Consider the following 14,084-nt stretch of genomic DNA (forward strand, 5'->3'; position numbering starts at 1 on the left):
GAAAACCCTAGGTAGATATCCAGTCTAAGGGCTCCTTAAAATCGAAAAAGAAAAGTGACAGGAAATCCGGAAGGAAGAAACTTTAGGTTGATGACGTCATCTATCCGGCATCAGACCGTCTGTACATAACAAACTAACGGTGCTGACTGCGGCCTCTTTGCTATCGCCAATATAGTTCAGTATTGTTTTGGGTACTATTCACTGGTAGAGAATTCGTCGTTTTTATATTCTGACTATAGATGAGACTATATGTTTTGTGGTTTGTAAAAAGGTCGACTGACTTCACTCCCCAGACGAGAAACATAAATACACCCAGTGTGACTGTTCAAAATAATTACTGTCTAACATAGATCAAGAAACGACAAGATGCCATGCAGACAACCAATAAAATGATTTTGAATTGGTGATTATCAGCGCTAATAGTGTGTGACTGACGTAATCAGAGCTAAAAGTGGACATATCCAATATTACTGACGTCATCAGCGTTAATAGTGAACATATCCAGTGTTACTGACGTCATAAGCACTAACAGTGGACATATCCGGTGTTACTGACGTAATCAGCGCTAATAAAGGACATATCCGGTGTTACTGACGTTATCAGCACTAACAGTGGACATATCCGGTGTTACTGACGTCATCAGCGCTAATAGTGGACATTCACGGTGTAACTGACGTTATCAGCACTAACAGTGGACATATCCGGTATTACTGACCAAAGAACTACAATTAAGAAGCACCTCTTTCGACATCCATTTCACACGTGGCTTCTCAGGGATTGAAATCAATGGATCATAAAAGTATGCGACAGATAATTGTTAATCGGATTAATAAACAACACAGCAAAGTATCCACTACTAACTTTTCAAAGTCCTTCGGTATGTGAAGCAAGTATTACTTCAATGTTCAGAGTAATGACCTCATGCGTACGTATACATTACGAATTACTAAAATCGTCTCCAGTATTATATGCAGTGGCTGCTAAAGACAAAAGACAAAAAGATAAAATGTTAGACAACTCCCGCTCAGCTAATCTTGAAACTTTGCTGATATAGGGACTTAATATTCTTTTCATCTTCTAATGTAAGGTCCGTCCTACAGTAGGGACACCGCTTCACCTTTTTAAATACATGAACACAGGTCATATCAACCCACCTAGCGATACAGTCGACATGGAATTTATGCTTACATTTAATTAATTGCAAATAATCGGGTTCTGCATTATCACACAAGCATATAGCACATGGCCACTTCTCGGAACAGTTACGGGACATTTTGTGATGAGCTGTAACCGGGGCATTGCCCAATTTTATGTGCATTGTCAACATACTATATACTATGCTATCAGCTGATGAATGTAGCACATGTTTGAATGATTTCAATTCTTATACTCTTTATTTCTACATTTTGCCACATTACCAGTGTCTTTCATTAAATATTATCAAAATACCAACTCTGGTATCTTTAATATCGATTCTTGTTTACACAAACATCACATTAAAGCTCAGCGTGATAAAGATATTGATTCATTTGTTCAGATTTGATATTGAAAGAGGAAGTGAAAGTTAATGTCAACAGGAGAAATTTTACTGTTAGGTGCTTTAACACGTCTACATTTGTTTTGCTATGCTGTACTTTTCAAGCATTCAACAGTTACATGTATATGGCCAGCTATAATATTTTCTGGACAATCTAAAGGCTGTTGTTGGAAAACACAATTATCATATTCATATTTTAGTTCTTAGATTGCGCATCTTGTGCATCAAAATTGGTACCGTATAAGTTTTACATTATGACCCCTGGGTCGAGACCTCTGCTGGTGGACTGTTAGTCCCCGAGGGTCTCTACAGCCCAGACGCTAAGTACTCCGTTACTAGCTTGAAAATACGGATATATATTTTTATTGCTGTGATAAAATTTAGAAATTCATTTCAAAATTAAGGATTATCTCCCTCATGCATAGCTCTTATCCTTAGACGAATTTGACTCCACTTTTTGGCACTATGTTTTCCCCTAAAATAGCTCTTACAAGTTTATTGTTATTTCGGATTTTAAAAAATTCGGATGAGCATCAATAAATAATGAAATGAAAATGATTATTTTATTCAATAATTGACTTAATATTTGTAAATTAAGTAGATACACACACTTATTAGGTGCAAGCACTTGTGATAGCAACAAATTGATATTTAAACCACAATGTAGTTTTTAATGTTTTTGTGAATTTTTAAATGAATGGCGGTGTTTCCTGCCCGGTACACCTGTCCGTGCATGTTTGGCGTGCTGATATTGATTTTACGCTGACGATAATGTAAACAAACAATAGAGATCACTGCCTGACGTTATGGTGGAATAATTTAAATCGGTAAACACAGTTTTACAATAATATGTACATTGAAGTGGAAGATAGAGGAATATGTCGATATACCTGAGAGAAATGGATGTATGATATGTCTGAAATTGTCGTAACTGATTATAAAGATGACAATTTTAATCTATTTTTAGAAGAAAATGGGATTCCTTAGATTCTTCCCAATATTGTTGATTCTTCAGAATTTCTGTGAGGTATCAGGTAAGTACATCAATTCATTGAACCGGAACCGAGAGTGCTGGTGCCGGTACACCGTCACACCTTATACACCCTGACACCGCTCTATGAGGATTTCTGTTTTATCTCATTTATCTGTGTACAGAGAATAAGCTATATCCGTGTAATTATGATCGGGAATTTACTTGGTGAATTTGTAGGTAACTTGGCCGCATGTGACAGCTATGCAGGTAAGATCTATATTTTTTTAACTACCTTTTTAAACATGAGAAAGTACATGACGTTGTGTTGTCGAGAGAAAAAAAAAAAACCCAACACAACCCCCAACCCCCCCCCCCCCCAAAAAAAAACAAATAACCCACACACCCCAGTTATACTTAAAATTTTAAAACATTACGATATTTATAAGAATATGTCCATCGTTCACACGTTTTGTGTAGATTTTCTACATACGTTTTGTGTAAATATTCCCTCATGTTCTTGTGTAGATATTTCCCCATGTGTTGTACAGCTAATTTCCATGTTTTAGGCATATTTTTCGACATTTTTTATACCCATTTTTTCATGTTTTTTAAAAACAATTTCCTTTTTTCATGCATTTCTTTTCCAAAATAGATATTTTGCCATGTTTTGCATAGTATATTTACTATGTTTTGTTTTGATATTTTTCCATGTTTTGTTTTGATATTTTCATGTTTTGTTTAGGTATTTCCGTGTTTTGCTTTCATATTTACACATGTTTTGCGTAGATCACAGGCAATCATATGGATACGAATTTTCTATTTCATCTAAAAATGAATTTGTATCCAAGCGATATGATTGCCTGTGGTTTAGATATTTCCCCATGTATTTTTTTTTTATAGATATTTGCTCCGCGGCAAACTCCACGCCACTCCATGAAAACTATTACAGATCAAAAAACTGTATATATAATTCTACCACTAACCTCTGTGACCGACATTTGGACCAGAAATGGTACAGGTCGAATGTGGACATCTTAACGAGCTGTCCGGAGTCACTAGAATGCGGCACTCCATTTCCCTTATGGCTAAATGGTAAGAGGTTTATTATGTCTAAATGGTAAGTGGTTTATTATGGTTAAACGGTAAGGGATTTTTCATGCTTAGATGGTAAGCGGTTTAATATGGTTTAATGGTAAGTGGTTTATTATGGTTAAATGGTATGTGGTTTACTATGGTTAAATGGAAAGTGGTTTATCATGTTTAGATGGTATGTGATTTATTATGGTTAAATGGCGTGTGGTTTATTATGGAATGGTAAGTGGTTTATTATGGTTAAATGGTATGTGGTTTATTATGCTTAGATGGTATGTGGTTCATTATGATTAAATGGTATGTGGTTTATTATTGTTAAATATTATGTAGTTTATTATTGTTAGATGGTAAGTGGTTCACTATGGTTAAATGGTAAGTGATTTTTCATGCTTAGATGGTAAGTGGTTTAATATAGTTAAATGGTTAGTGGTTTATTATGGTTAAATAGTATGTGGTTTTCTATGGCTAAATGGTAAGTGTTTTATTATGGTTAAATGGTATGTGGTTTATCAAGGTTAGATGGTAAGTGGTTTATCATGCTTAGATTGTACGTGATTTATTATGGTTAAATGGTATGTGGTTTAATAAGGTTGAATGGTAAATGGTATATTATGGTTGGATGCAAGGTTAGATGGTAAGTGATTTATTACGGTTAAAATTGTAACCTAAAAATGGTTGTGTCCTGTAGGTGTTTTATTATCATTAAATGGTAAGTGGTTTGTTATGTTTAGATGGTATGTGGTTTATCAAGGTTAGATGATAAGTGATTTATTATGGTTAAATTGGTAACCTAAAAGTGGTTGTATCCTGTAGGTGGTTTAGCATGGATAAATAGTGAGTAGTTTCTCATCTTTTTATAGCAGACCTGGTAATAAAGTTCTGTTCTATGCATTATTTCAATGGGGTTATGATTATATTATGATATTAATATTTTTTTGGCGGGGTGCTTTTTGGCGTTAGGTTCCAAATTCAAACCTGAGCCCAGTCATATTTCAGCAATAAGGAAAATGAATTTCTTTTCTGTTAAAATTTATTCATTCATTCATTAAACAAATCAATCGATTTAGTCAATAATCTAGTAATGTACATCAATCTATCACATGTATCTATCTAGAATGTTGTTAGATGTCATGTCTAATATTGAATTTCTCCTAGTACACTCACATTCTTCCTGTTGATTAATAATCATGCATATTATGAAAGACTTTGTATTTATGTTATTACCTTGTGCAGTATATATAGGGAGAGGGCGGTCTAAGTTTTAAGAACTTGTGCCCGATCCCTTTGTAATCAAATTGCAATGAAATACGTCCAAATCAAACCATTAATTGAATCGTGAAATTCGTGAAACATATCGACAGCCAAAGAATCGGCGGATCTGTCTGTGGTTGTGATATCTCAAGAAAGTGCGCATGGGGAAAGGAGAAACATTTTTATTGTTTCGGTAGATAATTTCTTATCTATAATATACATAAAATGCTGAATTAAAAACTCATACCTAAATATAAGTCTTAATTATTGTTATCTATACGTTTCATTTCTATTCATTATATGAAACAAATATTATCAATTTACAATTTTATACCAAGTTTTTGAGTACTCCCAGGAGTGGCAGTGTGTCAGATAAAGAAGTATTGTGAGGTTCCAGTTATTATTTCAATAAATTTATAAAAAGAAAAGTTGGTTTGGATTGAATATGTGATGTACAGCAAACTTCCGGCTCTGCGTGCGGAGATGTAGAGAACTATGGGTAATATATGCTATACAGCTTCAAGTCCAGCAAATAGCATCGTCATCATCACGTGACAGTGTTGCGGGGAATGTCTCGCCATTGCTTTCTATTTATAGACTATTTGACACATTGACCACATTTCTGGAGCATATGTGGTTTCTGCAATCCATTGAAAGTCAAAATCTAATATTCATATAATTTCAGTATAGAGGGGTGCGACAAAAGGGGTATGTGGGCCGCTTTATGTCCCCACTGGGTCCTGATGGGGACCCCAAAGCCTCCAGAACGTCCTGTTTACTGTGTTTTGATAATGAAGCGTTAATCGGGGATGGAGGCCTATATTTTGTGGTCATGTTCAATAACCTATTCAGTCGTGTACCGTGATAAGAATTTTTTTTTTACATTCAAGGTATTGTACAAATCCAAAATGTGGTTAAATTTTCTGAAATAATGTCAATTTACTACAAGTGCTAAAATATTGAGAAACCTATATTTGTTTATAACAAAACTATACGATTTAGTCTGTCCTCCATAACTCATACAATAACATACAAGTATATTCTATTTTTTTCTCTCTCGCTCCATTCTTTTTTCTCCTTATGTGAACATGATTATGTTTATAATGTGTCTCTCTTTCCTGTATCTTTTCCCCCATTGGAATGTATCACATGCACTTGACCTCATGTACCACGTATTGCTTGTTTGAGTGAATAAAGAAACTTGTAAACTTGATTCAAGTTCTTCATGAAAAATAGATCGATGTCTACATTCAGGCACCATCCAGTATGGCTAGATAAATGGACAGATTTACAAGTTCTATGTCATTATGAATGTTTTCCTAGCCGGTAAGTGAAATATACATGTAAACATAAAACAATGAAGCCATGATTCATCGGGCTGAATTTTAAAACGCATGAAGATGCATAAAAAGAATTGCAATGGTTGGCAAACACGAATCAGACTGAAAAACAGAAGAATGATTGTCTTAATTTTTTTTCAATCCAAGCTATGTATTGATCCAAGATTTTTCAGTAGCTAAGCAGGCTAGTGCTGAAACATTTTCTACAAAAAAAACACAGCAGTATCGGGAAGACGGCAATTTAATATGCACGAGTTTTAATGAAGACTGCAGTGTACATGAATACAGTTATTGTGGACGTCTCTCATACATTAATGAATTGATTGACATCATTTATATGAACTCAAAATGTATTTTGATAAAGAACACATAACTGCATTAGAAATAGAAAATTGTAGGGGATGGGGGAGGGGGAGGGGGGCGACGCCCACCTCAGATCCGCATGTGATAAGCACACCAAATACACGTAAAACTTGAATAAAAAACCTATGTAAATCACATACAAAATCTCCTGATGGTAATGTGTTATGTGCTCTAACAGTCTGCTTTTTTGTTGTTGCTTTTATCCAATTGGTATGTGAATCACACTTGAATTTCTAAACACTTGCATTTATAACATGTTCATAACTTTTTCTTCAGATGTGTTTATTATATCAATGCTTATAAAACCTTCATATTGCATTGGTACATTTACATGTTTGAATGCTTTTTCTTACATTTATAATTTTTGAAAACCACGCAAGTGTTCTTAATTAAATTACAGCATTAATGTTTTTAATAAATAAAATATTTCTTATAACAATTTCTGTGGGTTTCCCTGGAAATAGTTTAGAATATTTAAAGTTTTAGCATAAAAAATATCTTGTGTTGTTGACGTACTGTTATCTCTAAAATTCACCAAATTTTACCACCACTGCCTAAAATCCGGAAAAGAATTTCACTGTAACACAATAGAAATGAATGGTTGTGGTGTAACTTCCATTTAGTAGAGTACATCTCTCTCTCTCTCTCTCTCTCTCTCTCTCTCTCTCTCTCTCAGATTGAGATTTGGGTGGCATGTAGTGTTTTTATCCGTCTTTGTCTTTGTTTATCTGCAACTTCAGCTTCATTGCTGGTCATAACTTTGGAAATATACACTTCTATGTATGCGACTGCTATAGGTCAAAGCCATTCACTAAGGTCAAGGTCAGATTTACTTCCTGTTGATCACTGATCATGGTCATGCTTGAGATATTATACAATATGTATATGGTTTAAAAATCACCTTTTGTTTGATTTTCTAAAGATGTACTTCAACTATTACAACAGGTTCTCTCCCTACTGAGTCAGAAGGATCAGTGACGAGATCTGTTTGCAAGAGGGGGGTAGGACCTCAGGGGTGCTGTGTAAAGACATACGACATCAAAATGAAGAACTGCAGCACTTTCTTGGCTTATTGTCTAACACCACCAGCGGAATGTTCGGAGAGATACTGCTTTGGTAAGTAGACATAACTGCACGACATCAGTCTGTCGAATTTTTAAAGGGACATGGACACGATGTGAGCTGAAAATTTTCAAATTTTATTATTTTTCATTTTTTTAAAAAATGTTTAGAATGCTTAACTAAGGTATTTCTAATGGTCAGCAAAAATTTGAGTGTCAGTTGTCAATGTATCCAACACAGAGCTCACAATTCTTTGTTATGTAAACAAGGCTCATGCCATGTTTTTGTTTACATAGGTTGAATATACAAGTAAAAGTTTTCTTTTAAGCAGGTTTTTCAATTTCTAAGTTAATTCTGAACACAATGAAATAGTTTCTAGTGTTTAGCACATCTCATTTTGTTTTACACATTCAACAATCTATATATAAACAAAAACATGGCACGAGCCTTGTTTACATTACAAAGAATTGTGAGATCTGTATCTCACTTGTAACTCGACAAATGCTATTCAAAGTTTGATTGACCATTAGAAATACTTTAGTGAAGCATTGAAAACAGTAAAAATGGAAAAATAAAATTTGAATTTTTTCAGCTCAAATCGTGTCCATGCCCCTTTAACAGCAATTTCATAATAGGCTAAATATTCAATGTCAGTTCAGGTAAGTCGCTTGTCTTTCCTTTAGTGTGTCCCGATATGTCTGATGCATTGTATTCTGACATTTTTTATCATTCTGCAAATAAAAACTTAGAAACCCCTATCTTTTGAAATTGAATTGAATATCCGAAGGGACCAGAAAAAACACCCTGGCATTCAATACCATCATAAGGATTGCCCAGGAAAACACCCTGATATTATTATTAATTAAAATACCATCATAAGGATTGTCCAGAAAACCACCCTGATATTAAAATAGCATCATAAGGATTGTCCAGGAAAACACCCTGATATTAAAATACCATCATAAGGATTGTCCAGAAAACCACCCTGATATTAAAATAGCATCATAAGGATTGTCCAGGAAAACACCCTGATATTAAATACCATCATAAGGATTGTCCAGGAAAACACCCTGATATTAACTACCATCATAAGGATTGTCCATCAATTATAAGCATTGTATTTTTGCCAAGGCAGATTTTAAGGTAGCGCATTACACCACAATTTTAATTAATGGCTCGTCAAAAGTCTCTTATGAAGAACAAATAACGTTTTCAATTTTCTTAAATATTATTTTCTAAAATATTAAAACGTCTGTCTGAGTTTTTTAGGCATAATTTATTACATATTTATATCATGCACGAAATGAAAGCGAACTTTGGAATCTAGAATATCTTATTTGCAAACAAAATATCACCCCCCCCCCCCGCAATTTTTTTATATATAAACTGATTGAAACTTGAATTACTTTTTCGATAGTCGAATGAGTTGCTTAAATGAGCCATTAAATATTTTTTAGTGTAATGAGCCACCTTAAGGAGAACAGAAATCTGCACGCTGAATTTATTTTCAGAAATCATTCTATTTGTTTACCGCTCATATTTTCACCACAATCAAAAGCGAATATTCAATTGAATAATTGATCTATACCGAGTAAAAATCAACGTGTAATATTTTAAACATAGATATCTACATTCAATTTATGTGTATCGCTCTAGGAATGCAGACGATTGGTTTATACTGAATGACGAATGTTTTTCAATCATTTATGAATTTGTTTTATAACATATATACATGTAATTGATTGATTTTTATGATGAAGAAATTCAATTATCAGTCATCGATTTATTGTTGCATTAGTAAAACTCGAAGTGCAAGCGAGATGTGTATCAATTTTCTCATAATCAGTTAATACGTGTGAAGGTATATATAGAATAATGACCGCGGCATTCCTTTGATCTTTGCAATAACCATGATAGAATGTGTATTAACTTAAGGTATCTAAAAAGACATACATGCAGATGCCTGAAATTCTTAGAACCATACTTGAGAGAGAGAGAGAGAGAGAGAGAGAGAGAGAGAGAGAGAGAGAGAGAGAGAGAGAGAATATCTTTTGTTTTTTTTCCAAAGGAATTATTAATTTTAAAATAAATTTTTGTTTTCCAAATTTGCACAACAGGTTCAAATGAAACGTGCGAAGTGCCAGCCCCAACGATGGAAACCACGGCAGGTAAATGGTACCAATAAGATTTGTAAATGGTGGCCGGTATATGATGCTTAAAATAAGACTTGTAAATGATACCTATATATAATGCTTACAGTAAGACTTGTAAATGGTACCCGGTATATAATGCTTACAGTAAGACTTGTAAATGATACCCGGTATATAATGCTTACAATAAGACATGTAAATGATACCCGGTATATAAGACTTGTAAATGATACCCGGTATATAATGCTTACAATAAGACTTGTAAATGATACCCGGTATATAATGCTTACAATAAGACTTGTAAATGATACCCGGTATATAATGCTTACAATAAGACTTGTAAATGGTACCCGGTATATAATGCTTACAATAAGACTTGTAAATGATACCCGGTATATAATGCTTACAATAAGACTTGTAAATGGTACCTGGTATATAATGCTTACAATAAGACTTGTCAATGGTGCCCGGTATATAATGCTTACAGTAAGACTTGTAAATGATACCCGGTATATAATGCTTACAATAAGACTTGTAAATGATACCCGGTATATAATGCTTACAATAAGACTTGTAAATGGTACCCGGTATATAATGCTTACAATAAGACTTGTAAATGATACCCGGTATATAATGCTTACAATAAGACTTGTTTCAATACTCGCTATGACTCACAAATGTACAATTTCATGTTTGCATACAAATGGGGTGGTCGCTGGTGTTGTTAAACTCTCCAATAAGGAAATTATTATACCAAATAATATCCCAGTAGTTGTTATTCAATTTGATTTAAAATCAGCTAGAGAAATACCGCATTCAAAATAAACCAGTAAGTTACCTGTACACCCATTAGCCTTCTGTGAATTTGATTTTAACACTGACCTTTTTTGCAATTTAACTACTTTCAGAGTCCACGGGCGAAGATGACGAAGGAACAATAGTATTTGTAGCTATTTCCTTCACCCTGATTGGTGTCATATTAATTATTGCATTTGGACTGAAGTATTTTACACTGTAAGAGTTTTCTTTCACGTTATGGAAAGTTTAAAACTGTTTATACAAAATGTATTAGATTTAAACTGAGTGAGTGGATACGATTCCCCTGTCTGACAATGTACATGCGTCTCTGTGTGACAATCTACACGTGTCTATGTCTGACAATATACACGTGTCTCTGTGACAATCTACACGTGTCTATGTGTGACAATCTACACGTGTCTGTGTGTGACAATCTACACGTGTCTCTGACAATATACACGTGTCTCTGTGACAATCTACACGTGTCTATGTGTGACAATCTACACGTGTCTGTGTGTGACAATCTACACGTGTGACAATTTACACGTGTCTCTATGTGACAATCTACACGTGTCTCTGTGTGACAATCTACACGTGTCTCTGTGTGACAATCTACACATGTCTCTGTGTGACAATCTACACGTGTCTGTGTGTGATAATCTACACGTGTCTGTGTGTGACAATCTACACGTGTCTGTGTGTGACAATTTACACGTGTCTCTATGTGATAATCTACACGTGTCTCTGTGTGACAATCTACACGTGTCTGTGTGTGATAATCTACACGTGTCTCTGTGTGACAATCTACACGTGTCTGTGTGTCTGACAATCTACACGTGTCTCTGTGTGACAATCTACACGTGTCTGTGTGTGACAATCTACACGTGTCTCTGTGTGACAATCTACACGTGTCTGTGTCTGACAATCTACACGTGTCTCTGTGTGACAATCTACACGTGTCTGTGTGTGACAATCTACACGTGTCTGTGTGTGACAATCTACACGTGTCTGTGTGTGACAATCTACACGTGTCTCTGCGAACCATTAGTGAGGAGAACTATGTGGATTTCTCAAATGATATCCTTCCTGGGGGTTATAAAACTTTTACAGTACTGATAATCAAACTCAGTCAAGTTTGCTTTTAGTACAACTCTGAGCAAGCCCCCAAGCATATACTCGAAATGTTTTCAGCATGTACTCCATTTGAGCATAAATATGATTTTATAAAAGTTTTATAATCTTCACCTTTAAGTATGAGTCTGATTTAGAGCACGGAGTTCGAGTTTGAGTATGAAAACGTGCTCAAAAAAGTTTTATAACCTCCAGGCTTCAGCTAATGAAATTTGTTTCCTCTGCTTCTCGAATCGTTACTATGGAAATTGATACAACATGCTTCATCAATATGGTATAGTCTATACAAAGTCTAATAAAAATTTCAACAATAAACTAGTATTATGTTTAATAAAAATAAACTAGTATTATGTGTAATAAATTTTCATATATTTTTCTTTGCAGGAAGAAATTACCTTTCTCAATTTCAAAGGGGCCCAACGAACAGAATAAACCACAAACTACACCCCGTTGAGACGATTAATCAAATGTGACACAAAAAAGTTAAAATGAAGATATTATTTATACAGAGAGAGAGAGAGAGAGAGAGAGAGAGAGAGAGAGAGAGATTGAGAGAGAGAGAGATTAGTTTTTTGATAGTTTTTATACAGTTTACCTGTTATCTGATCTGTGATTGAGACATTCATATAATGATTTTACCATAAAACATGTTGTCTATGTGATTTTGATATGGTGAAATTTATATAATATAATTATGCATTATCTATTCAAATTCATGGCAGTTGGAAAAAGAAGGAACATCATTAATTTCATAGATGAAAGGCGAAGATAACGAACAGTGATTAATCTCACAACTCCAATAAGCAATGTTAAGTAGATAGTTGGGCAAACACGGAACCCTGGACACACCAGAGGTGGGATCAGGTGTCTAGAACGAGCAAGCATCCACTGTCGACCGGTCGTACCTGCCGTGAGCCCTATACCCTGATCAGGTAAATAGATACAACAGGTGCAAAATACATGATAAAATTTAGCATCAGAACGCCCACATGATCTTCCACCCGTTTCCTTGGTTCTTATTAGTACACGTGATATTCTGAACTTAATACATGTTTATTTCATCACGGAAAGAAGCTTCACGGTCTACTAGTGTCACTATTGTCATGTAGATATTGTTAGGAAAATAGTCATTTATAAATATACATGTACATGTAGGAGTTATTGCCCTTGACAGCAGTCCCAATGTTCTTTGCAAATTGTAATGGTAACTATTTCATTGTGTCCGGATAGGGCCATTTGCAAAAGCGTGATTGCGCGATAGTCACAACACGCCGTCAGGCCAACAAGCAACGCGGCTGAGCTAATGGTTTCCTCATAAATACCAGTGGTGTAAAAAAAAAAAGAAGTACTTTACCGCACTGGCACATTACATGACGTCACAATGAAAATACGTCATGATGACGGTCATGACGTACGTATCTACATTCCTTTTGCGGTTGAAAATGTCCAAATATTTTTTCGTAATTTACCACCGCTGTCAAACAATAAACCATAATCGTGTAAAAGTTTCTGTCAAATGGTTTATATTAATTCTCTTTGATATTGAAAATTTTTCAATTTCTTCTTTATAACATACATGCTAAAGTAATATCCATATTGTGATTTTGATTTCGCCCCTAATCTGCACGTATATGGTGACTTTCACAATGAACTCATTTGCATAAACAGGGTTTCTGTACATATAAATTTCATCATCGGCACGACACCCCGAGGTTTTTGAGTGAAAGATGTTTTATTTATGTGACATGTGAACTTCAGTGCAAAAGGAAAGTTAGAGGAGCAAGTTGTGGCTTCAACAGAAAACATGTTTTTCAGCCTAGATTCAACTTCGTATATGCAAAAATCGCCGCATTTGGCATATTCAATGCAAAAATTGGACATGTTACAAGTCACGATAAACTTGTTCTCACCACTTTTCAAATTAAGAAATTAATATATTTTGAAGTAATATTAACTTCAACTTGCATTGATATCTGGATATCGTGCCAATGGAACGATTTATACATATACGGTACGATTTTATCTTGATATTTGATCACGTGATATACAGCTGATGTAGAGACTGTCGGTATGGTGAAAAATGTTTGGGAGCTAGGTCAATATGCACTTAATTATATATACATATTTTTTTTGTATATAAGGGTTGTGTGTACAGAATTTGTCAAAAATTGATCTGTTTATAATGTTTTTTTCCTCCGACATATTGCTATGGCCCTACGTAACACAACTGCGAACACACCTTCGCGCTCTCACGCCATGCAACAAGCAATGCGCCTTCGCGCAGACAAGCAACGCGCCTTCGCGCTCTCACGACAACAATCAACGCGCCTTCGCGCTCTCACGCCAACAAACAACACACACGCCTTCGCGCCATCACGCCAACAAGC

At 34.9% G+C, this 14,084-nt stretch overlaps 1 protein-coding gene across 1 annotated transcript; it reads left to right on the forward strand.

Moving 5' to 3' along the window:
• Positions 1–2,224: 2,224 nt before the first annotated feature.
• LOC125674310 (oncoprotein-induced transcript 3 protein-like) lies at positions 2,225–12,401 on the forward strand. Its single transcript, XM_048911453.2, has 8 exons — positions 2,225–2,364; positions 2,505–2,571; positions 2,748–2,777; positions 3,411–3,602; positions 7,502–7,672; positions 9,736–9,786; positions 10,677–10,782; positions 12,082–12,401. Exons 2-8 carry the CDS (start codon positions 2,511–2,513, stop codon positions 12,149–12,151), a joined length of 681 nt encoding a protein of 226 aa, XP_048767410.2. The 5' UTR covers positions 2,225–2,364; positions 2,505–2,510; the 3' UTR covers positions 12,152–12,401.
• The last annotated feature ends 1,683 nt before the right edge of the window (positions 12,402–14,084 follow it).

This window comes from Ostrea edulis, chromosome 3 (assembly GCF_947568905.1).
Source record: "Ostrea edulis chromosome 3, xbOstEdul1.1, whole genome shotgun sequence".
NCBI classification, from domain to species: Eukaryota; Metazoa; Mollusca; class Bivalvia; order Ostreida; family Ostreidae; genus Ostrea; species Ostrea edulis.